General features: G+C 44.0%; 1 protein-coding gene across 1 annotated transcript in view; it reads right to left on the bottom strand.

The window, feature by feature from the left end:
- Positions 1-26,300, bottom strand: part of LOC140187201 (protein HID1) — a 251,216-nt gene that overhangs the window by 193,305 nt on the left and 31,611 nt on the right. Inside the window, exons 2-3 of the mRNA XM_072242269.1 lie at positions 20,305-20,454; positions 8,951-9,121 (exon numbers count right to left, since the gene is read on the bottom strand). Of these exons, the coding sequence (XP_072098370.1) occupies positions 8,951-9,121; positions 20,305-20,454 (321 nt within the window). The remainder of the gene's footprint in view (positions 1-8,950; positions 9,122-20,304; positions 20,455-26,300) is intronic.

Here is a 26,300-nt window from a genome sequence, read left to right as displayed (position 1 = left end):
CGTACACAGGCAGAATTGAAGCTGCGGGGTCTAGGCCACAGACATGACTGAACACGATGTTCAGACGCAGACTTATGGGCCGAATCAAGGTGGCAAAGTCCGGTGTATCCAAGTGGGAGAACCTATTGCTCAGACAGCAATTTAAGCGTGGGGCCAGATTGAAAAGGTCAGGGTGGCGAGGAGTGAGCCAGATCAGATGACTGACTAATGTTGGATGGAGAGTTAAGCACCAGGCCAGTTTGAAAAGTCATGGTGTCAAGGCCTGAGGCAAGGTGGGGGCCGATTAAGATTGCCACTCTGTGACATTTACAGGGCTCTGTGCTGAACTATGGGTCTCAGACTCTTGCAGACTTTAGTTCAGAAATTCAATTTGCTTGCGGTTACTGTTTGCATGATTTTTTTTGCAATTACACACTGGGTGTTTGACGGTCTTTTTTATGGGTTATTTTCTTTTATTTTCTTATGGGCATGATGTGTTTTTTTAAATTCTCTGCATATTGGGTGCTAGACAACCTTTTTCATATATATGGGGTTTGCTTTTGGGTTTCTTTGCTCTGTGGCTGCCTGTTAGGCGATGAATCATAATGTATATGTCCTTTGATAATAAATGTCCTTTGAATTTTCACGATGCGACCATTATTGGCAGAAGTTCAGATGGTGCCGACAGGGCATACAGGAGCAAGATATATCAGCTAGTTGAGTGGTGTCAAAAGCAACAACCTGCACTCAACATTAGTAAGACCAAAGGCACTCTTTTTCACTCAGCTCTTCAGGAACAGCTTCATCCGATTTCTAAGTGGACACTGAACCTAGAACTCTACGTCACTACTTTCTTTTTTTATTTATTTCTGGTTTTTTTGCACAATTTATTTTAACTTAACTATTTAATATACATATATAATTTGTGTATTTCATAGCTTTCTACATTTAGCACGTATTGCACTGTACTGCTGCCACAAAGCTAACGAGTTTCACAACATATGCCAGTGATATTAAACCTGATTCTGAGGTGAGGAGTGCAGAGTCTCAGGGTGGGCTCACAACAGTGTGAGATTTGCGATTTGAGAGTCTCAACAAACTACAGGTGGCCACAATATGCCAGTGGACTAGTCAGAAGAACGGGACTCTCATGGGGTGAAAATGGAACAGCAAGTAGTGTCTGTACTTGTTAAGGTATGGTCCCAATGAGTAGTGAGCCAGAGGGGTGCTTTCTGGCTGCTGGCAGCCACAGGAAGGCAGCACTACGAGACAATATCAAAGGAGGAGAAAAAGACTGACTGCTTAAGAAACAAAGTGGAAGTGCTAAAGCAACGATGTATTTAGGGGAAGCTGCTCAGTCAGCACAGACCCAAGTTAAGAGAGGATAGCTGTACAGATATGGTCTGTCAGCTAGAAAAGGTGTGGCAGTCGGAGGCTGCCCACAGGGCTTAATGGTGACTGGACCCTGTTAAGGTCCGAGTCCTGATGTTGTGAGAAGATGACCCTGACAGGTGGATGGGGGATAGGGACAACTGGTTAGATAGTGGGGATGGGGAAGAGAGGTTAGAAGAGAGCCTTGGGGTTCACCCTCTAAGTGAATGCCCTCCCCCCCACCCCCCCATAGAGTCAAGCCAGTACAGGCCAGACACCCAGTCCCAGACCGGGGTGAGGGAGAGAATGAATGAGCGGGTCCTGGGGAGGGTAACACAGTGGGTCTCACTGAGATGACTACTATCAGAGTTCTCTGCTAAGGAACTGGTGGAGCCGGGAGACAGATATAGGCAGAAGCCAGAGGAGCCTCCATTCACGTGATTGCTGAGGATCCGGGATGCAGGGGTGCTGGAGCGAGTTTGTCCAACAGAGAGATGTGTGTCTGGCAGAGAAGGGGGACTGATTAACAACACCCACCTCCACGGGGGTGATGAATTGCTCTGGGTCAGTGATAGCGGTGGTTTAGGTCAAGTATACCTCACCCTTCAAGTGGGATTTGAAGTCCCAGGGGGAGTGAAGCATAGAAAAGGGGACTAAAACACTTCGCCAGGGAGCCTCGTTCACACATTTGTACATTGGTGGTGATGACCCGCCAGAGAATCTTGGACTGGCCGCAACTGTGGTGCAGTACGTAGTTAAAACAGCACAGGTGCCTAATAGTTTAACACTTAGGAGCAAGTCACTTTCTGAAATGATTTAGTGTGAGTTTCTGTGGGGGGGGGGCAGGCTGTCATGTGTTTGCTGAATCAATATTGGAGGTCTGAATTAATTCTGCTTTCCTGTGGTAGCACTCTTTGTAAACATGCTCAGTGATGAGGATGAGTGGGCTGCATCCACCAGTTTTCATAGGCCTTACTGATCCTAGGCACTGGTGTGATACAACCAGTCAGGGTACTCTCCAGCATGTCAAAGTTTTAGATGACATGCCAAATCTGCGCAAACTTCTAAGAAAGTACAGGCACTGCCATGCATTCTTTGTTAATGGCATTTACTTGTTGGTCCCAGACAGATCCTCTGATATGATAATGTCAAGGAATTTAAAGTTACTGACCCCCTCCACCTCCAATTCCCTAATGTGGAATTCCAGCTTCTTTCTCCTATAATCTGGTTTGACTGACGTTGAGTGCGAGGTTATTATGGCACCATTCAACCGTATTTTCAATCTCCCTCTTATATGCCAATTCATCACCACCTTTGATTCCATCAACAACAGTAGTGTCGTCAGCAAAATTAAATGAAACCCCCTTTTTCCATGTGTCTTTGTGGACGTGGTTTGTTAGGCCCTCGCTAACAGCCACAGGACTCAGCAGTGAAAAGACCACCTTCTCAGGCTCCGTACGTCTAGGGCAGTTACAACGTGGGTAGAAATGCGTGGCTGAAGAAATGGAGGAGGCAGGGATTCAGATTTCTGGATAATTGGAACCTCTCCTCTCTCTGTTCTGTAATATGGCAGGGGGATGGGAACCAGTACGGTAGAGCTGAGGATGAGCCAGCTGGTTTACAAGTAGATGATGTAATTTGTAATATGCATGTAAGGAAGGACAAACCAATGATTGTGTACAACTGCAGACAGAGCAAAGAGTGAAGTTGTACCACAAAGGCAAAATTCATAAGGGCGAAGAATGTAGGACGATGTTTCAATGCTCATAGCATTTGGAATAAGGTGGACGAACTTGTGCCACAATTAGAGACGGGTCAGTATGACATTGTGGGCATCACTGAGTTGAAGCTGAAACAAGGTCATAGTTGGGAGCTTAACAAAGGATATACTTTGTATCAAAAAGACAGGCAGGAAGGCACAGGCGGTGGTGTGGCTCTATTGGTAACAGATGGAATTACATCTTTAGAAAGAAGTGACACAGGGTCAGAGAATGTCAAGTATTTATGGGTGGAGTTAAGAAACTGCAAGGGTAAAAAACATTATATAATAAGCCTCCAAATAGTAGCCAAGATGCGGGGTTGAGATTGCAAAGGGAGCTGGAAAGGGCATATTCAGCTTTGTAGTGTCCGTAACTTGGGCAACATGAATTTTTACTGTTTGTAAATAAATTATTGATACACTTATTCGCAGAGAAAGCTTTCTGTATCACTTGCCAGAGACACGAACCTGACTGAGCACTCATTACATTTGCCGCAGCTTTGAGCAGGGTCTGAATTTTTGAGCAGAAATGCATTTCTTTAAGAGGTTATTTAAAAGAAAGGACCTTCTGTTTGAGAGATGCAGAGTCTCAGGGTGAACAGATAATAGCTCAGGCTTTCGAAGTCTCACTAACTTACTGATAGGTTGTGGAACGCCAGTAGATTGGTCAGACCAGTTAGATGTCACCGGGGTTGAAATGGGATATCACAATGTCTTAAAACTTAAATCGTTGGGTTTTCCCAGGGGGAAAGAGAGGCAGCGGGATGCCTTCTGGCTGTTTGCAACAGTTGTGAGACATCAGGATAAAATGAAAGCGAGTCTTAAAAATGAACTGGAAGATCTCAGTCAGCACTGTATTATCTTGAGCGAATCACTATTGATGGCCTAGAGTAGGGCTATGAAGTTAGAAGATACAAATTACAGAAAGCCTGTCGGCTAATGAAAGTACAGAATTTAGAGGCAGCTCAAAGGGCCTACTGGGTACCTGGTCCCGTTAAGGGTCGAGCCATGTTCAAATGGTGCGATGATCCAACACTGGGGGCTGGCAGATGGGGATATCTGAATAGATGATGAAACTGAGAGGAGGGAGTGGTGGCATGAGAGAGAGAGCGAGAAAAGGAAGAGTGGAATTTAATTAAATTAGTTTAATCCTAGAGGTGATCATCCTCTCCCTCATGTGTCCAAAACAGTACGGGACAGGCAAGTGACTATGCGTCCCCACACCTGCCATGGGGGGCACTGGCCTGCAGCTTCTTCCTCTCCAGAGGCGGTGCCTCAGGGCGGTACAGAGGATGGTTTAATGGACACCTTCGAGACAACAGAGCTTCGAGAATCTCCACTGAGGAATTAGCAAGTTTAGAGGATAAGCACAGACAAAAGGCTGGTGACTCTTTGGCCATGTGGTCATTGAGGTTATGGGATGGGCAGGGGGGGTACCATAGTGAGCCTATCTAATAGAGCCATTGGTGTTTTAGGGAGCTTATCATCCCAACATGCGACTAATAACACGCTGAGAACACTTCTTGCTTCCCCTGAGCATGATGCATCACGATGGTCCCAGGTAACGGCAGCAGTTCAACTTGTGTATCCCACTCTTACTGAATGGAATTTACAACCCGAAGCAGAATGCAGCACAGTAGAGGCGGCTACTAAAGTTCTACGCCAGTGGGTCTTATCAGGGAAATATACCACGATAGTGGTAACTCACCAGGGGATGTTGAATTAACTTCTGGAATGGTGGGACACATGGTTACGGAGGCAGTTCTCCCAATAAAAGATTTTTTTTCTCCCCCCTCCCTCTCTCCAAGAAACTCTGTGAATGTGCTGAGTCCCGTCTCAGTTGCTTTTTCCTTATCAGTTCTTCTTTGATAAGTGAGCTGTTTCACTGTGAGAAATTGTCTGTTTTAAGTTTTTGCAGTTCCATAGGAAGTTTTAAAGAAGAGGAGTACAGCCTGGGCTTTGTAATTTGTGCTTTGTATTTAATCTGTAACTTTATTTCTTGTGTTTGTTTAGTCAATTACTCTGTTTCTTTTTATTGAATCTGTTAAGTGTTTGTTGAGTCTTAATCTGTTACTTCGTATTTGCTTCCCCATGGCTTTTATAATTGGTTTTAGGGATGACTCATTTTTCGTAGTGACCATGTGATTTGAGTTGAAATTTGGTAAAAATTCGGGGAACTTTATTCCAGATATGAGATGTCCACATTTCAGAGGGAATTGAGCATTTGGGGAGAAATTCTTGTAGTTCTATTGTTTCTGTGTTTTCTAAATATCCAATGACTAATCAAGAGTGAGTGTATTTTTATCTCCCTGTATTACAGAATGACAAAGTAGTGGATGCTAATTTGTGGTGGCAGATCCAGTTATACAGTGGATGGCACTTGAATTTGCACACTGGACCAACCGGTCAGATTGCTGAATTTGTATGAAGTCTCCTCACAGAAGACAAGGATGCATATAATGATTGGGAAGGTATACGCTACGTGCACATTTAACTAAGTATGTTTGTTGAATATTCAGCTTTGTAGTATCTGTAACTTGGGGAACATGAATGTTTGGTTCACAAACAAGAGAAAATCTGCAGATGCTGGAAATCCAAGCAACACACACAAAGTGCTGGAGGGACTCAGCAGACCAGGCAGAATCTATGGACTTTTTCCATTGACACTGTCTGGCCTGCTGAGTTCCTCCAGCATTCTGTGTGTGTTGCATGAATGTTTGGTTGAATTTTTACTGTTTGTAAATAAATGATTAATATACCTATTCACAGAGTGTTTTCTATATCACTTGCTAGACCCAAGAACCTGAATGAACATTACACCATCTGAGATTGGGTCTTATGTAATAACCCAGACCTTATTAGTCAGCTTAACGTAAAGGAACCCTTAGAATGCAGTGATTATAATATCATAGAATTCATACTGCAATTTGATAGGGAGAAGCACAAGTCACACGCATCAGTATCGCAATGGAAGAAAGAAAATGACAGACGCATGAGAGAGGAGCTTCCCCAGGTGGATCGGAAGGGGATACTGACGGGGATCACAACAGAATAAAGATGGCTGAAGTTTCTGGGAATAATTCACAAGGCACAGAATAGATGTGTCCCACAGAAGTTGCTCTCAAATGGTTGGGCTAGGCAACTGTGGCTAACAAGGGAAGTTAAGGACTCCATGAAAGCAAAGAAAAGGACATACCAAGTAGCAAAAGTGATTGGGAAGTTGGATGATTGGGAAGCTTTTAAAATCCAACAAAAGGCAACTAAAAAAGCTATAAGGGAAAAGATGAAATATGAGGGCAAACTAACTGATAATATAAAGCAGGATAATAAAGTTTTTTCAGTTATATAAAGAATAAAATGGAGGTGAGAGCTGATATTAGACCACTGGAAAGTGATGCTGGTGAGGTAGTAATTAAGGACAAAGAAATGGTAGATGAACTTAGTGGGTACTTTGCATCAGCCTTCACTGTGGAAGTCACTAGCAGTGTGCCAGAGGTCTGTGAGTGTCATTGCTACTACACAGGAAAAAGCATGAGGCAAACTACAGGTCTTAAGGTGGACAAGTCACCTGGGCCAGATGGACTACATCCCAGAGTCCTGAGAGAGGTTGCTAAGAAGATAATGAATGCATCGGTCATTATCTTTCAAGAATCACTTGATTCTGACATGGTCCCAGAGGACTGGAAAATTGCAAATGTCACTCCATGCTTTAAGGAGGGAGGAAGACAAAAGAGAGGAAATTATAGGCCAGTTAGCCTAACCTCAGTGGTTGGGAAAGTGGTGTGGTCCATTATTAAGGATAAGGTTTCAGAGTACTTGAAGACTAATGATAAAATAAGTCAAAGTTGGCATGGTTTCTATGAAGGGAAATCTTTCTTGACAAATCCATTAAGAGTTCTTCGAGGAAGTAACAAGCAGTGTGGACAAAGGAGAGGCAGTAGATGTCATTCACTTAGATTTACAGAAGGCATTTGATAAGGTGTCTCACATGAGGCTGCTTAACAAGATAAAATCTTATGGTGTTTCAGGAGATATACTGGCATGGATAGAGGAATGGCTGACAGGCAAGAGGCAACGATTGGGAATAAAAGGGGCCTTTTCTGGTCGGCTGCCGGAGACTAGTGGTGTTCCTCAGGGATCAATATTGAGACCGCTACTTTTCACATTATTTGGCAACAATTTAGATAGTGGAAATGATGGCTTTGTGACAAAGTTTGTGAATGATACGAAGATAGGTGGAGGCTAGGTTGTGCTGAGGAAGCAATGCAATTGCAGCAGGACTTAGACAAATTGGGCGAATGGGCAAAAATGTGGCAGATGGAGTAGTGTTGGGAAACATATGATATTGCATTTTGGTAAAAGGAATAATAGTGCAGACTATTATCTAAGTGGAGAGAAAATTCAAACATCAGAGGTGCGAAGGGACTTGAGAGTCCTCATGCTAGACTCCCAAAAGGTTAATTTACAGGTTGAGTTTGTGATAAAGAAGGTAAATGCAATGTTGGCATTTATTTCAAGGGGAATGGAAAATGAAAATGAGATAATGCTGAAGCTTTATAAGACACTAGTAGTGTTGCCACTTGGAGTGTTGTCAACATATCTCAGAAAGGATGTGTTGTCATTGGAGAGTCTAGAGGAGGTTCACAAGGATGATTCTGGGAATGAAAGGGTTATCATCAGGAGCATCTGGCAGCTTTGGGCCTGTATTCACTGGAATTTAATGAATGTGGGTGATCTTATTGAAACCTACAAAATGTTGAAAGGACTAGATACGGTGGATGGAGAGGATGTTTCCTTGTGGTAGGAATACAGGTTTCCCCCACTACCCGAAGGTAGAGCGTTCCTATGAAACCGTTTGTAAGCTGAAATGGCGTAAAGCAAAGAAGCAATTACCATTAATTTATATGGGAAAAATTTTTGAGCATTCCCAGACCCAAAAAATAACCTACCAAATCATACCAAATAGCACACAAAAGCTAAAATAACACTAGCATATAGTAAAAGCAGGAATGATATGATAAATACACAGCCTATATAAAGTAGAAATAATGTATGTACAGTGTAGTTTCACTTAACAGAATTGGGAAGATTAAGCCAAAACCGATTTGCAGAAAAACAATCGGCACATACACGCATGCGCACACACCTGCCTGTGCAAGGCTTCACGGTCATGGTAGTCTTTCTCGGGTTAAACACAAGTTTAAGGCGGGCATCTTTTTTCGTAAAAGTGAAAATCTTCATTCGGTTAGCGAAAACAGGTACTAATGTAGGTCTTTCATAAAAACGAAGAGGCATAAAGCGAACGCTCATAAAGCAGGGAACACCTGTATTCAGAAATAGAGGGCACAGCATCAAAATTGAGGGCGCCTTTTAGAGCAGAAGGAAGGAGGAATTTTCTTTTAGCCACAGACTGCGGTGGAGGCCAAGTCTGTGGATATACATAAAGCAGAAGTTGACAGATTCCTGACTGGTCGGGGCATCAAGGGAAACAGTGAGAGGGCAGGTGTATGGGGTTTAATGGGATCTGGGATCAGCCATGATGAAATGGCAGAGCAGACTTGATGGACTGAATAGCCTAATTCTGCACCTATGTCTTATGGTCTAACTCCAACAAACCTGATGACCCTTTCATAAAACGACAATGATCCCACTTATCTGATGAATTCCTGATATTGCCTCCTATTAATGTTCTTCAGCACTTTCCTCATGACAGATGTTTCTCTAACTGGCCTCTAGTTTTCTGCATTTTATTTTCCTCTTGAATGGTAGTTTCTGTCTCACTAATTCAGCAACTAGACCAATGTTATCACTCCATGACTGCACGTAGCCAGAGAAAAGTACCTCTCCACAGCCCGTCCCTGGGACTGTCGACCAAAAGAAGCCTCTCCAGTCTGGATCCTCAAATATGTATGGCAAGATGCGAGTCAGCAGCTGGGTGCAGTTTATCACAACCTGCTTCTCCTTGTCACTTGTACAGCCCGATTCTGCTCCTTGGACCAACTTCTCAACAGCCTGATTGGGGAATAAAACAGACATCATTTATATTTTCTCACACAGAGAGGCAGCAGGCAGATTGGACAGTCTGGGTTTGTTTTATACACAGAAACTTGAGGAGCCACAAGAGATTGCAGTGCAGGTTACTCAGGAGGAACCCAACAGAGGTATTCAAATTTGAGAAACATTTTTGAGGGTAGATGGTAGGAAAATTATCCCCCACAGCAGGGGTGTGAGGGCATCAATCTATGGAAAGTTTAGAGGGGATCATAAGAAAACAATTTTCATCCATGGGATGCTTGGATTCTGGGACACACTGCCTAAAGGGATGATCGAAGCAGAGACTCTCATCGCATAAGCATCTAAATAAGCTCGTGGATTACAAAGGCACGGAAGGCAACAGAGCAAGTGCTGATAGACTGGATGAATAGCAATGCAGTCAGCTGGAGCAGAAAGAGCTCGTTCCATGCTGACGTGGTAGTGGTAAGTACAGATTAGTTACAGTTAACCCTTATGCATTAGCAGAATAACCTGTATCTGCTCAGCATTTTCAGTTATTAAAAATCTAATAAAATATGATAAAATCAGAGATAGGATTTATGTGATATCTAGGAAGAAACAGAAATGGAAAGGAAGAGATTTCGTAAGGAAATTCCAGAGCTAAACTCCAGACGGTGACATTAAAATAGACTAGGTACCAGTCAGGCAGGTCAGCAATCAAGATCATTGCCATTGACATTTAATTCATTGTTTTGTAGCAGCAGTACAGTGCAAAAATATAAAATTATTATAAATGATAAAGTAAATAAATGGTGCAAAAGGGATAATGAGGTACTGCTGCTGAATTGTTCAGACATCTGATGGGATGCATCTGAAAAACTAACTAAAGTGTTGGCAGGCTGGGCACAATGTGGGGCAATGTACGGTTGCTTAATTCAGGATGTAAAGCAGAAGAACAAAGTATTATTTAAATAGAGAAAAACTGCAGAGCAGCAACACAAAGGGATTTGGAAACAGAAAGCTCGCACACGTGCAGCAGATAATGTGGGAGCGGCACTGTAGCATAGTGGTAAGCACAATGCTTTACACTAAAGGCGACCCCAATTCATTTCCCAATGTTATCTGTAAGGAATTTTTACATTCTCCCTGTGACCACGTGCCTTTCCTCCGGGTGCCCCAGTTTCCTCCCACAGTCCGAAGACGTACCAGTTGGTAGGTTAATTGGTCACTGTAAGGTGTCCTGTGCTTAGGCTAGGGTTAAATTGGTGGGTTGCTGTGCGGCGTGGCTTGAAGGGCCAGAAGGGCTTTACTCTGTGCAGTATCTCAATCGATAAGTACATAGACAAACAATGGAGGTGGTCAAGGAATGATGGCCCTGATTCAAAGATGTTGGCCTATCTAGGTAGGGAAGTCTTGCTGGAATCATACAAGGCACGAATGAGACTAATCTCAAGAGTACTGCAATCAGCTTTTGTCCCCCATTAAAACAAAGACATACTGTTAACAAAGGTGCAGAGGAGGTTTACCAGGCCAGTCCTGGTGTCGAGGGATCATTCTATGAGGAAGAATTAAATAGACTGCCATTCTATTGACTGAAAAGAATTAAGAATGAACTCATTAACAGGTAAATGATTCTTAAGGGGCAGTAAGGTTAAAAGCTAAGAGAATATTTTGTCTTATGGGAGAAGGCAGAACAAGGGGACATGACCTCTGAATAATGAGACAATTATTCCAAGACTGAGCTGAGGAAAAAAATTTGTTCTCAGAAGCCATGAGTCTTTGGAACTCATCATGGAGAATTACGGTGGCAAATAACTTTTATTTTTTATTTATTTGGTGTATTGAGAACTCTCATCGGTCAATGTATCAATGGAGAAAGGATAGGAAAGAGTATGAGAAATGTTAGATCATATCAGAATGGCAGAACAGACTTGAGGGGCTGAGTGGTCTACTTCTGTTCCTACCTCGTATTGTGATCTTAACAGGAAGGGCACAATGTCTCAAGGTCTGTAACGTTAGGATATCATTAGAACAGAGAGGCTCAAAACTATTCGGATTATAATTTGAAAACAAAGTCGTCTTCAATGGGAACCAATATGGATTAGAGAGAAGATAATTTGAGAATGGGTCCAATGCATCCTAAAACATGGGAAACCTTTTGTACAATCTTAAGTTTATGGAAGATCCATGGAAGCCAAATAATCGAGGCTTTAAGTGACAAATGCAAGATTAAGAGGTCAATAATCAGGTGAGCTGAAGGAATGCTAGTAGAGTGGTTACTAAAACTCAGGATCAAACCTCACACAAGTTTGTGAACAATTTTTCCGGCGTATGGTCAAAACTTGCTTTGCATACTTGCTCAAACTCGTCCATCATGTGAAATACAATGCAACATCCAGAATTCGGATGAAGTGATGTCATATTTTTTTCTAGGGATGGCTCACTTCCATCCTGGTTCTGTGGGTTCTAAGGCCAGTGTGAAACACACAGACTTTGCACAGCTACTAACACAGGAGTCCTACATGCTCTGATCCATGGACTCAAGAGCACGTAGAATATTACAAATGCTTCTTCACCACTTTGAGAGTTGATGGACCAGAAATTCCAAAGAGTCAGTGAGGAAGTGAGTTTTCTTTTCCGTGGAGAGTTTCAGAATTCTGTTTCTGTCAGGTAATCTCTTCTGGTCGCAGAGTTTGCAATAGAGTGTTTACTTCAGGGAGTTGAATAACTGAAGAATGATTGGGCCCACGTACTGGGAGCATTGATCTGTGGAAAAAACACTGACTGCAGTTTGCTTATACCACCAGCAGATTTGGAGAATTTTGTGGAGGATATGATCACAGTATTTTTTTCATTGTTTTGAGGTGGCTCTCTTGATTAGGTGGGCAAGGATTACTACTTCCTCAAAGAATGCAAGTTAAAGTTGACTTTACTGTCCATGCAAAAGTACATGTATCCACAGGTGCAATGAGAAACTTAGTTCCACATCATCACAGGTACGTGGCACTATATAAGCAGCATTCACAAGAAAAACTAATTAAATGTAAACTATACACAGTTTTAGAAGAGAAAAACAATTAAAACAAAAGCAAAGTGCTTTCTAACTGGAGACCTGTGATTAGTGGTGTAGCAGGGAATGGTGCACTGCCACCTGTCAACAATCAGAATGATAATGTGGTAAACTGAATCAGAAATTTGTGGATGACACCAAGATTGGAGATGGAGTGGACAGCATAGGTAGCTATCAAAGCTTGCAGTGGGATCTGGACCAGCTGGAAAAAAGGACTGAAAAATGGCAGATGGGATTTAAATGCAGACAAGTGTGAGGTGTTGCACTTTAGGAGGAAAAACCATTGTAGGACTTGCATGATGAGTGGTAGGGCACTGAGGAGATCTGGGAATATAGATCCATAATTCCTTGAAAGTGGCATCACAGATATTGTGTGCAGTTCTAGTCACCTACCTTCAGGAAAGGTATTAATAAGATTGAAAGAGTGCAAAGAAAATTTACAAGAATGTTGGTGGGACTCGAGGACTTGAGTTATAAAGAAAGGTGGAGTAGGTTAAGACTTTATTTCATGGAGCATAGGAGAATGAGGAGAGATTCAATAGAAGCGTACAAAATTATGAGGGTGAATGCAAAGAGGCTTTTTCCATTGGGGCTGGGTGAGACTAGGACCAGAGGTCATGGGTTAAGGATGAATGGTAAAATATTTAACTGGAACATGCGGGGGAACTGCTTCACTCAGAGGGTAAGGAGAATGTGAAATAAGATAAGAGCAGAAATGCTGGATGGGAGTTCTAGTCAAAGCTCAAAGTACAATAACAAAGCATTTATACCTTATACAACCTTCAAATTTGTCCCCTTACAGGCAGCCACCAAGAAACCCAAAAGAACCCATCAAAGAAAGACTAAACACACAATGTGCAGAGAGAAAAAAATTCACGCAATTTCCTACAATTTCCTGGTTTATGTTTAGAGCTTTTTTTTTAAAAAAACAGCAGAACAACTTTGGTCATCCTCCAACCCTCTGGTATCCCTCCTGTCACTAAGGACGTTTTAAATTTCTCTGCTAGGGCCACGTCAGTTTCTGTATTTGACTCCTATAGGGTCTGAGGGAACTCCTTGTTAGGCCAAGGGAATTTAGCCACACTAATTTGCCTCAGGTTAGCTAACACCTCCACCTCTAGCCTGTACAGGGTCCAGGAAGTTGATGGTGCTTTGCCTTAGTTTTACAGACTGCATTCATCTCTGGAGCAAATATAGATGCAAAAACTTTATTTATGTTCTCCACTATCTGTTTTGGCTCCACACATGAATTACCGTTCTGATCTTCCAGAGGACCAATATTGTCCTTTGCAATCCTTTTTCTCTAACCATATCTGTAGAATCCCTTATGATTCTCCTTCATCTTGTCTGCTAGGGCAACCTTCTTTTAGCCCTCCTGATTTATTTCTTAAGTATTCTCTTGCATTTTTTTTTAATCCATAAGCATCTCATTGGTCCCTACCTGCCTGTACGTGCTATGCACCTCCTTTTTTCTCTTAACCAGGGCCTCAATATCTCTTGAAAACCAAGGTTCCCTACAATTCCCCCTCCTCTGATCCCAGCTCTCATCCATGCTGGGTTTTCACCATTTCCTCTGACGTTCCCCTCTCTCACATAGAATGTTCTGGCCTCAGTAAGGGTCTCACTTTTGTTCCCGTGCTCACACCTCAGTGAGTTCCGCGTCAGCCAAGGCACTGAGCTCTTTTTCCGCCGCCTCCATCTCCAAGCCTATTTCTTTGGCAAGAACTCCCCACCCCACACTGATGACCCCTTCTCCCATCTTCAACCCTCCTCCTCTTCCTAGACACCCCACCCTAATCTTCTGCCTGCTCTGGACCTTTTCATTGCCAACTGCTGACAGGACTTTAACACTCCTCTCTCCTATTCCAACTTCATTCCTTCCAAACTCTCTACTCTCCATTCCCTCCGCACTAATCCTAACCTCACCATCAAACCTGCAGGTAAGGGAGGTGTTGTAGGGGTCTGATGAACTGACCTCTACCTTGCTGAGACCCAGCGTCAACTCTCAAGACACCTCCTCTTACTTACCCCTCAAACAGGATCCTACTAAGAAACACCAGGCCATTGTCTCCCACATCATCACCAATCTTATTGACTCGAGGGATCTCCCATCCACTGCCACCAACCTCATAGTACCTGCATCCCCCGTTTCTACCTCCTACCCAAAATCCACAAACCTGTTTGTCCAGGTAGACCCATTGTTTCAGCTTGTTCCTGCCCCACTGAACTCATAGTTGCATACCTCGACTGTTTTATTCCTCCCGGTTCAATCCCTTCCTACCTACATCCGTGACACTTCACACGCTCCAGATGTTTTCAATAATTTCAGGTTCCCTGGCCCCCTTCACCTTATTTTTACTGTGATGTCCAGTCCCTATACACCTCCATCCCCCACCAGGAAAGCCTCAAAGCTCTCCATTTCTTTCTGGACACCAGACCCAACCAGTTTCCCTCCACCACCACTCTCCTCCGCCTAGCGGAAATTGTTCCTACTCTCAATAATTTCTCCTTTGGTTTCTCCCACTTCCTTCAAACAAAGGGGTAGCCATGAGCACTCACATGGTCGCAGCTATGCCTACCCGTTTGTCGGCTACATGGACAGTCTATGTTCCAAGCGTACACTGGTGATCGTCCCACACTTTTCCAACGCTCTATCAATGACTGCATTGGTGCTGCTTCCTGCACCCGTGCTGAACTTGTCGATTTCATCCACTTTGCCTCCAACTTCCACTCTGCCCTCAAAATCAACAGGTCCCTTTCCGATACTTCCTCTCCTTTTCTCGATTTCACTGTCTCGATCTGCAGAGACAGCTATCCACCAGTGTCGATTATAAACCAACAGACTCTCACAGCTACCTGGACTATACCTCGTCCTACCCTGTTACTTATAAAAATGCCACTCCCTTCTCTCAATTCCTTCGCCTCTGCTGCATCTGCTCTCAGGACAAGGCTTTTCATCCTAGAATGAAGGAGATGTCCTTGTTTTTCAAAGAAAGGGGTTGCCCTCAACCACATCTCTGCCATTTCACACTCGTCTGCTCTTACCCCATCTTCTTATCGTGCTACCAGGAATGAGGTTCCTCTTGTCCTCACCTACCTCCCCACCAGCCTCCGCGTCCAGCACATAGTTCTCCAAAACTTCTGCCAGCTTCAACTCGATCCCACCACCAAACACATCTTTCCCTCCCCTCCACTTTCTGCTTTCCACAAGGATCGCTCCCTATGCGACTCCCTTGTTCATTCATCCCTCCCCACCGATCTCCCTCCTGTCACTTGTTCTTGCAAGCGGAACAAGTGCTACACCTGCCCCTACACCTCCTCCCTCACTACCATTCAGGGCCCCAAACAGACCTTCCAGGTGAGGCGACACTTCATATACTGTATTCAGTGCTCCCGGTGTGACCTATTGTATATCAGTGAGACTGATGTAGATTGGGAGACAGCTTCGCCGAGCATCTACACTCCTTCTGCCAGAACAAGTGGGATCTCCCAGTGGCCACCCATTTTAATTTCACTTCCCATTCCGATATGTCCATACATGGCCTCCTCCACTGTTGGAATAAGGCCACACTCAGGTTGGAGGAACAACACCTTATATTCCATTTGGGTAGCCTCCAACCTTACGGCATGAACATCAATTTCTCAAACTTCCAGTAATGCCTCCCCCACCACCCCCTTCACCGTTTCCCACCCCCTTGTCCCTCTCTCATGTTATCTTCTCGCTCACCCATCGCCTCCCTCTGGTGCTCCTCCCCTTCCACTTTTTTGTTTCTTCCATGGCCTTCTGTCTCTTTCACCAATCAACTTCCTAGCTCTTTGCTTCATTCTCCCCCTTCCAAGTTTCACCTATTGCCTGGCGATTCTCTCTCCCCTCCCTCCACCTTTGAAATCTACTCCTCAGTTTTTTAATCTCCAGTCCTGCCGAAAGGTTTCAGCCCAAAACATCAACTGTACTTTCTTCCATAGATGCTGCTTGGCCTGCTGAGTTCCTCCAGCATTTTGTCTGTGTTTCCCTACACTTATTATCTTTACCTTTTGTTCTGACAGGTACATACAAGCTTTGTACTCTCAAAATTTCATGTTTGAAGGCTTCCTACTTACCAAGTATACATTTGCCAGAAAACAGCCTGTCCCAATTCACACTTGCCATATCCTTTCTGATACCATCAAAAATGGCCTTTCTCCAGTTTAGAATCTCAATCAGTGGACCAAACTTATCTTTTTCCATATTTACTTTGAAACTAATGGCAATGTGGCCACTAGATGCAAAGTGTTCCCCAGCACAAACTTCCGTCACCTTCCCGGCCTCATTCCCTGAAGCAGATCCAGTATCACACTCCTTCTCAGTGGAACTTATACTTACTGATGCAGAAAACTTTCTTGAACACATTTGATAAACTCATGCCCTTTTACAGTATGGGATTCCCTACTGTAACAACCTTGTTTCTTTAAACAGTTTGCAATCTCTTTACAAATGTGTTCTTCAAAATCCCTCAGACTAGATGCATAATATAACCCCATTAACATGGTCATACTTTCCTTATTTCTCAGTTCCACCCATAACACCTCACTAGACGTGTGCTCCAGACTATCTGATGCAGCACTGCCATGACATTTTCCCCGACTGGTAACGCTATCCCTCCTCCTTTATTGCTCCCACTCTGTCGTGTCGAAACCAACAGAACCCCAGAATATTGAGCTGCCAGCTCTGTCCCTCCTGCAACCAAGTCTCACTATTAGCTATACTGTCATAACTCCAGGTGTTGATCTATGCTCTGAGCTCATCCGCCTTTCCTACAATACTTCTTGCATTGAAATATATGCAGCTCAGGTCACTAGTCATGCCATGCTCAACCTTCTGATCCCTGACTTTGTCTGAAGTCTTACCAACATCTGTCTCCACAACCTCCCCACTGACCGTTATGGCATTCTGACTCCAATTCACTCGCTACTCTAATTTAAAACGCACTATGCAGCATTAACAAACCTTCCCGCTAGGATATTATTCCCCTCCAGTTCAGGTGCAAGCCATCCCTTCTGTACAGGTCCCACCTTCCCTGGAAGAGAGCACAATGATCCAAATATCTTATGCACTTCCTTCCACACCAACTCCTTAGCCACATGTTAAAGTGTATAATCTTCTTAGTTCTTGCCTCACTAGCACATGGTACGGGCAGCAATCCGGAGATCACAACCCTGGAGGTCCTGATCTTTAACTTAGCACCCAACTCCCTATGCAGAACCTCGGCACTCATTCTACCCATGTCATCGGTACAGACATGGACCACGACCACTGGTTGTTCACTCTCCCACTTGAGAAAGCTGAGATCCAAGATCTCCCGATCCTGCTATCCAGCAGGCAACATACCATCTTGGAATCTCACCCTCATCTACAGGACCTCCTGTCTGTTCCCCTAACAAATTCCCCATCACCACAGCGCACCTCTTCTGAGTCGCAGAGAGAGACTCACTGCCAGAGCTCTGACCACTGTGATTTTCCTCTTCTAGGTCATCACCTCACCCCACTCCTACAGTATCAAAAGTGATATACCAGTTGTTGGGGGGGGGGGGTGATGGTCACAGGGTTACTCTACACTGGCTCCTTAACCTCTTTCCCTTCCTGACTGTCACCAGTCAAGACTAGTTTCCTGTGCCCTGCACCTTGGGTGCATCTACCTTTCTACCTGTCCTATCTATCACCTCTTCAGCCTCTCAGCTGATCCATCTCCAACTTCCAGTTCATCCAGTTCCATCTCCAACTTCTTAAAGCAGATTGTTAGAAGCTGCAGCTGGATGCACTTTTCACAGTTATAGTCTTCAGGGATACTGAAGGTCTCCTTGCCTTCTCACATTCTGCAAGAGGAACATTCAACTATCCTGCTTGGCATCTTTACTCTAATAACTGAGCAAATGTAAAGGAGGGAGGTAAAAAACTCCACCTAGGGATTTTCTTTTCTTTGCTTTCTCTGACAGAAGTCTTTCTTCGCTGGTCTCGAAGAGCAAAAGCCTCAAAATTATCATACCAATACTGCCCACTCAAACGATGGTTGCTGCACTTGCCCCTACCTTCCTTTAGTTTGTTCTTGCTAATCAATCCCAAACACCACCTGGTCGCTGGTCAGAGCTCCAAACAAACTGGCCCGATTTGCTGCTTTGTATACTGTCAGTGGCCCTGCGTGAAATTCCCTCCTCTCTAAACTTCCGATCTCCGGATTGGTCACTGGTCAGAGACTGACTGAATTTTCCAGGGATGAGATCTGTCAAATGAAAAGGCCAAAGAATGCGAAGATCACAGAGCAGAGAAGATAAAGAAGGAATGTTCAAAATCATAAAGGGTTTGACAGGGTGAATAATGAAATGCTATCCTCACTGACTGACTTGATGAGCATCACCTTCACAGTGTGCTTTGAGGGAAAGGGAGTTTCATGATAACTGGCAAAAGAGATATCATGGAATTGCCATTCTCACCACATTGTACAATCTGATATACACTACCTAAATGGTTGTAGAAGCAAACCTCATTGTAAAATTGCAAAAGAGAATGAAATAAATGCTCGAAGAATAATTGAACAGCTTTGGATAAAACTCAAGTGATTAACCATTGGAATAGTTCTTTGAAAGAGTCAGCACCTCCTGTGTCCAATGGTCACCTTCTTTGTAATACGACTATAAAGATAATGAAAAATTAACAGCAATAAGGAATGGAAGCCCTACAGTTCCGAGGAGAAATACTAAAGCCTAAACCATGCAAATCTCTCGCTTCGATATTGATTTTGCATGGAGTCCCACAACTCAAGAGTAAGAGTTAGTATCATGCAATAGAAAATCAGGTCAATGCCTGGGCACTTGGTCTCAATGGGTGTACGACACAATGACATTCACTTCACAGATCCTCAGTGAAGTTGGTGAAAAGATGGAACATTCTTCAGTTCTCCCACATTCCAGCCGCATTTCACACTGCTGGCAGCTGATGAAACAAATCATGTTTAACATGAAATTGCACACAATTTTTTTGCCTTAGATTCATTCACAGCTGCTAATGCAACATTGGTGGGGGAGGGATGGGGTGTCAAATGAGGGAAGAGAGTCAAGGATTGTGGTCACCAAAGTGAAGGTGGAACAGCATGGAGCCAGTGTAATGTCTACAGACAGGTCAGGAAGAAAGGGAAACAAGAGTCAAGTAATGTGGACATAGCAAGGGTGAAAGACATAACAGTTGATGAGGGAAGAATTGGGATAAGGTTCGTGAAGAGAGGCAACCAGCAACCAAGGTATGTGGTCACAGTGGAGAAGAGGAAGAGTGCCTGGCTTGCAGTTCCCTTGGGTCTGCACCAGAGTTCTCCACAATCCTTTCCATCCCTAAATCTTGGGATATGGGAAGACAGTTTTAAACTCAGTTTTAAACTCAGTTTATAAACTAGACAGTATTATACCATAACCTTCTGTGCCAGAATAGGAGGTTAAATTAATGATTTAGTCTATGTCATATTCTTCTATGGGGGAGGGGGGTATCATGGTCTCGCAATAAGTGGTTGAGCATACCATACTGAGATAAGAAGAAATCCCTTCACCACAGAGGGGTGAGTCTTTGGAATTCTCCGCTCGACAACGCCCTGGAGACTCAGCAACTGATTCAAGACAGCTTATATTAAGGGAATACTATATGAAGGGAATCAAGGGATATGTGAAATTAGGGCTGACGTAAGACATCAGGTGTACTGAATGGTGGGACAGTGCATTGGATCCCAAGTCTGGATTTCATGAACACACAGCAATCTTTGGACAACCGTGGTCAATCACATCTGATGCCCCATCCTCTTCACCGGTACATGTCCCAAAACTTATTTGGTTTCTTGCAGGAAATTTTCTTGAAACAGTAAGTTCTGGGGTCCTTTAGGTACATTAGCAATAGGTCAGTGTAGATAAAGCACTAGATGGTATCTAACCTGTGGTGGAAGGAATCTCGTAAAACAATACTGAGAAAGCTTTACAACACACCTATGCAACAACTCACATCACAGTAGAAGTGTGGGATAAAGACACTATGTTACAGAAGAGGGAAACATTTGCACTATCACTCTCAGCCTGCTCTTACTCCAGGTTCAGAGCAAAAAACACATGTGATACTTACTTTGTAGCACAGGGTGGCCAAGTTAGAGGGTGACTCTTCTCTCACAGCTCTTATCTCAGCAGCTGGCACCAAGGTGAACACATCCTGGATGGACGTGGCCGTGTCAGCCCAGAATTGGTCCCAGAATGCATCATCAGTGGCCTCCACTGGCTGCAGAACACAAACAGCATGGCTTACGGATTAATACACACAAAATTCTGGAGGAACACAGTAGGCCAGGCAGTATCTATGGAAAAGAGTAAACAGTCATGGTTTCAGGCCAAAACCCTTCATCAGGACTGCAAAAAGAAATGAGAAATCGGAGTAAGGTGTAGGGAGGAAAGGAAGTAGTGCAAGGCAGTAGGGGATAGATGAAACCGGGGAGGGGCAAAGGAAAGAGCTGGGAAGTCGATCGCTGAAAGAGATAAAGGGCTGGAGAAAGGAAATCTGATAGGAGAGGACAGAAGACCATGGAAGGAAGGGAAGAGGGAGGAGCCCCGGGGGAGGTGATGGGCAGAAATGGAGAATGGGGACCGAGGAGAAAAAGGTGGCGAGCAATTATCAGAAGTTCAAGAAATTAACATTCATGCCATTAGGTTGAAGGCTACCCAGACGGAATACGAGGTGCTGCTCCTCCAATCTGAGTGTGGCCTCATCACATCAGTAAAGAAAGTCATGGACTGACATGTTGGAATGGGAATGGGAAGTAGAATTAAAATGGTTGGCCACCGGGAGATCTCCCGATCAGTGTTGGGTCTCACCAATATACAAGAGGCCACACCAGATACAAAAGATAACCCCAACAGACTCAAAGGTGAAGTGTCATCTCACCTGGAAGGACCATTTGGGGCCCTGAATGGTAGCAATGGAGGAGGTGGAGGGAGTTGTGGCACTCATCCTTGTAAGCGGAACAAGTGTCAGAAGGGAGATCAGTGGAGAGGGATGAATGGACAAGGGAGTTGTGCAGAAAGCAGAAAGTGGGGGGGGGGAGGAAAGATGTGCTTGGTCATGGGATCCCGCTGGAGGTGGCAGAATTTACAGAGAATTATGTGCTGGCCATAGAGACTGATGGGGTAAAAGGTAAAGACAAGGTGGAATGGCGGGTGGTTGGAGTGAGGCCAGACGTGCACGAAATGGAAGATAGGTGACTGAAAGTAGCATTAATGGTGGAGGAAGAAAAGCCTCTTTCTTTGAAGTAGGAGGACATTTTATTAATTTTGGAATGAAAAGCTTCATTCCGAAAACAGATGCGGCAGAGACTGAGGAATTGAGAGGAGATGCCACAAGTGGGAAGAGGTATGATCCAGGCTTACAGAGCCAAAGTTCAAGTTCAACCTTAATTATCATTCAACCACACAGGAATACAAACAAACAGAACATCAATCCTCCAGGGCAAGGTGTAAAACACATCACCGACAGTGCACGGCACTCTGCACATAGCACAATTAGCACATATCGTTTTGATCTCAGAAAAATATACTGTCACAAAGAACAAAAAAATAGTGTTGTATAAAAGTCTTAGGCATCTTAGATTTTTTAGATGAATTGTTTTAGGTATTTACTTTTTGTCTTCTGCATTAGTGTGCCAGTAGAAAAGAACAAATTTTCAAACATTAATTTTCAAAAACAAAAATAAAAGAGGGTGCCTTTAAAGAGGATGAGACCTTGCAAGGCGGAAGGCCTTGACGGAGTACCAGTAAGGCTCTGAAAACTTGTACCAACCAACTGGCAAGAGTATTCAAGGACATTTTCAACCTCTCACTGCTACGGGCGGAAGTTCCCACTTGCTTCAAAAAGGCATCAGTTACACCATAAGACCATAAGATACAGGTGCAGAAGTAGGCCATTTGGCCCATCAAGTCTGCTCCGCCATTCAATCATGGTTGATCCAATTCTTCCGGCCATCCCCACTCCCCTGCCTTCTCCTCATACCCTTTGATGCCCTGGGTAATCGAGAACTTATCTATCGCTGCCTTAAATGCACCCAATGACTTGGCCTCCACAGTCATTCCTGGCAACAAATTCCACAAATTTACCACCCTCTGACTAAAGTAATTTCTCCACATCTCTGTTCTAAATGGACATCCTTCAATCCTGAAGTTGTCTCCTCTTGTCCTAGACTCCCCTACCATGGGAAATAACTTTGCCATATCTAATCTGTTCAGGCCTTTCAGCATTTGGAATGTTTCTGTGAGATCCCTCCTCATTCTCCTGACCTCCAGAGAATATAGTCCAAGCGCTGCCAGACTTTTCTCATACTGTAACCCTTTTATTCCTGGAATCATTCTCGTGAATCTTCTCTGAACCTTCTTCAATGTCAGTGTATCCTTTCTAAAATAAGGAGCACAAAACTGCACACAACACTCCAAGTGTGGTCTCACGAGTGCTTTATAGAGCCTTAAATCACATCCCTGCTCTTATATTCTATACCTCAAGAAACAAATGCCAACATTGCATTTGCCTTCTTCACCATCAACTCAACCTGGAGGTTAACCTTTAGGGTATCCTGCACAAGGACTTCCAAGTCCCTTTGCACCTCTGCATTTTGAATTCTCTCCCCATTTAAATAATAATCTGCCATTTATTTCTTCCACCAAAGTGCATGACCATACACTTTCCAACATTGTATTTTATTTGCCACTTCTTTGCCCATTCCCCTATCTAAGTCTCTCTGTTTCCTCAACACTACCTGCTCCTCTACCTATCTTTGTATCATCAGCAAATTTAGCCACAAATCCATTAATCCCATCGCCCAAGTCATTGACATACATTGTAAAGAGCAGCGGTCCCAACACCGACCCACGTGGAACTCCATTGCTAACCGGCAGCCAGCCAGAATAGGATTCCTTTATTCCCACTCTCTTTTCCGCCAATCAACCAATGCTCCTTAACCTCAAGCTCTCTATCACCTCTGGATCACTGCACAACACCCAATCCAGCACAGCCAGTCCCCTAGTGGGCTCAGCAACAAACTGTTCTAAAAAGCCATCCCTTAGACATTCTACAAATTATCTCTCAAGGTCTAGTACTGGCCTGGTTTTCCCAATCCACTTTCATGTTAAAATCCCCAATGATTATCATGACATTGCCGTTCTGAGATGCCTTTTCTATCTCCTGCTGAAATTTGTAATCCACATCCCAGCTGCTGTTTGGAGGCTTGTTTACATCTGCCATTAGGGTCCTTTCACCCTTGTCATTTCTTAACTCCAACCCATAGAGACTCTACACCTTCCGATCCTATGTCATCCCTTTTTAATGATTTAATATTATTTCTTATACACAGGGCCACACCACACCCTCTGCCTACAAACCTATCTTTCCGATACACCATATATCCTTGGACGTTCAGCTCCCAATGACAGCCATCCTTTAGCCAAGTTTCAGAGATGGCCACAAGGTGATACCTGCCAATCTGTAGTTGAATTTCAAGATTGTCCATTTTCTTTCTTATGCTGCATGCATTCAAATATAACACTTTCAGTCCAGTATTTGTTGCTTTGTTTTAACTGCACCATGCCTCTAATGCCCTGTAACTCATCCCACTGGCTGCGATTATGCCTCATCTCCTGCCTGTTCTTTCTATCATCTCTGTTGCACGCCACGTTTCATTTATTTCTGTTTCCCCTTCCTCAGCCCTATCACTCCAGTTACCATTCACCTGCCAAATTAGTTTAAACCCTCCCTAACAGCTCTATTAAACCTGTCTGCTAGGATATTGGACCCCTTTGAGTTCAGGTGTAACCAGTCCTTTTTGTACAGGTCGCACCTCCCCCAGAAGAGGCCCCAGTGATCCAGAAACCCGAAACCCTGACTCCTCCACCAGCCTCTCAGCCTGGTATAGGGGGCAGGGCTTCGAGTTCCTGGATCACCGGGTCCTCCCCTGGGGAAGATACGACCTGTACACCAGTGCCTAAGAAGAATAATGTGAGCTGCCTTGATGACTATCGCCCAGTAGCACTCACATCTACAGTGATGAAACGCTTTCAGAGGCTGATCATAACTAATAACTAGACTGAACTCTTGCCTCAGCAAGTACCTGGACCCACTGCAATTTGCCTATCGCCACAATAGGTCAACAGCAGATGCAATCTCAATGGCTCTTCACACAGTCTTAGACCACCTGGACAATACAAACACCCATGTCAGGATGCTGTTCATCGACAATAGCTCAGCATTTAATACCATCATTCCCACAATCCTGATTGATAAGTTACGGAACCTAGATCTCTGCACCTCCTTCTGCAACTGGATCCTCGACTTCCTAACCGAAAGACCACAATCTGTGAGGATTGGTGACAATACCTCCTCCTCGCTGACGATCAACACAGGCCCACCTCAGGAGTATGTGCTTAGCCCACTGCTCTACTCTCTCTATACCCATGACTGTGGCTAGGTATAGCTTAAATACCATCTATAAATTTGCTGATGATACAACCATTGTTGGTAGAATCTCATCTGGAGACGAGAGGGCATACAGGAGTGAGATATGCCAACTAGTGGAGTGCTGCCACAGCAACAACCTTGCACTCAACATCAGTAAGATGAAAGAGCTGATTGTGGACTTCAGGAGGGGCAAGATGAAAGAACACATACCAATCCCCACAGAGGGATCAGAAGTGGAGAGAGTGAGCAGTTTCAAGTTCCTGGGTGTCAAGATCTATGAGGACCTAACCTGGTCCAAACATATCGATGGAGTTATAAAGAAGCCAATACAGGTGTCCCCCGCTTTTCGAACGTTCGCTTTGCGAAACCTCACTGTTACTAAAGACCTACATTAGTACCCTATTTTGCTTTCAGAAGGTGTTTTCACTGTTACGAAAAAAAATTCAGCGCGTGATAAAAGATAGCGCGCGCCCCGAGCAGCCGCTCTCCCCTGGATTCGGAACTGCTTCGCTTTAACGGGTGCCTGTGAGCAGCCGTTTGCAAGATGAGTTCTATGGTATCGGAAAAGCCTGAAAGAGCTCGTAAGGGTGTTACACGTATGGTAAAACTAGACATAATTAAGCGTTTCGATCATGGTGAACGAAGTAAAGACAAAGTGAGTTTGGCTTGTGGAAGCTGACGAACATGATGTTGAAGAGGTTTTGGCATCCCATCACCAAGAACTGACAGATGAAGAGCTAATGCAATTGGAAGAAAAAAGGATAACAATCGAAACCGAATGAGTAATGATAAAGTACGACTTTAATTTTGAAAGGGTACGTCGGTTTAGGTGACATTTGCAGGATGGTTTGAGTCCTTATTAAAGAACTGTGTGATAGAAAAATGCGCGAGGCTCAGCAGTCAAGCAAGCCTTCCACATCAGCCACAGCAGACGATGAACCTCGACCTTTGACATCAAGGCGGGCGAGATAGGAGAAGATGAGCTTCCTGCTCTAATGGAAACAGACGACGAGATGACACCCCAGTGTCCCACCACCCCAACTCCAAGGCCACGGACAGATACTGTACCGATTCGCGGAGAATGCAGCAGTAGCTGGGAGGCACACAGCACATCTTTTAAGAAAAAAGCCGAAATAAACATGCTAATTAATTATGTGTCGGGCAGCACCTAATTAATTAGCTTATTTATTTTGGCATTTTTCTTAAAGATGTGCTGTGTACCTCCCAGCTACTGCTGCATTCCTGCATGCTTCGCGGCAATGTATCGCTTGGCAGCCTGGAGGGTGGGGGCCACTGCACCAGCCAACCCACGACGACTCAGTCTAACACACCATCATCAGTGTGCTTGGTGCTGTCCCGATTCCTGTAAGTGATACTACACTGTACATACATTATTTCTACTTTATATAGGCTGTGTACTTTTACGTGTTATTTGGTATGATTTGGCAGCTTCATAGCTTAAAGGTTACTGGAGAGTGCTTGCACCGTGTTTTTGCCGACGGGGCTTGTGTGAGATTTTCTGCCGACAGCACTTGTGCGAGATTTTCGCTAGGGAGAACAGTTCAGTAATGATTGTGGAAAAATATTTCTACTTTATATAAGCTGTGTATTTATCATTCCTGCTTTTACTATAT

The sequence above is a fragment of the Mobula birostris genome, chromosome 24, assembly GCF_030028105.1.
Source record: "Mobula birostris isolate sMobBir1 chromosome 24, sMobBir1.hap1, whole genome shotgun sequence".
Taxonomy (NCBI): Eukaryota; Metazoa; Chordata; class Chondrichthyes; order Myliobatiformes; family Myliobatidae; genus Mobula; species Mobula birostris.
Note: the sequence above shows the minus strand (reverse complement) of the source record. Positions and strands in the feature narration are given on the sequence as shown.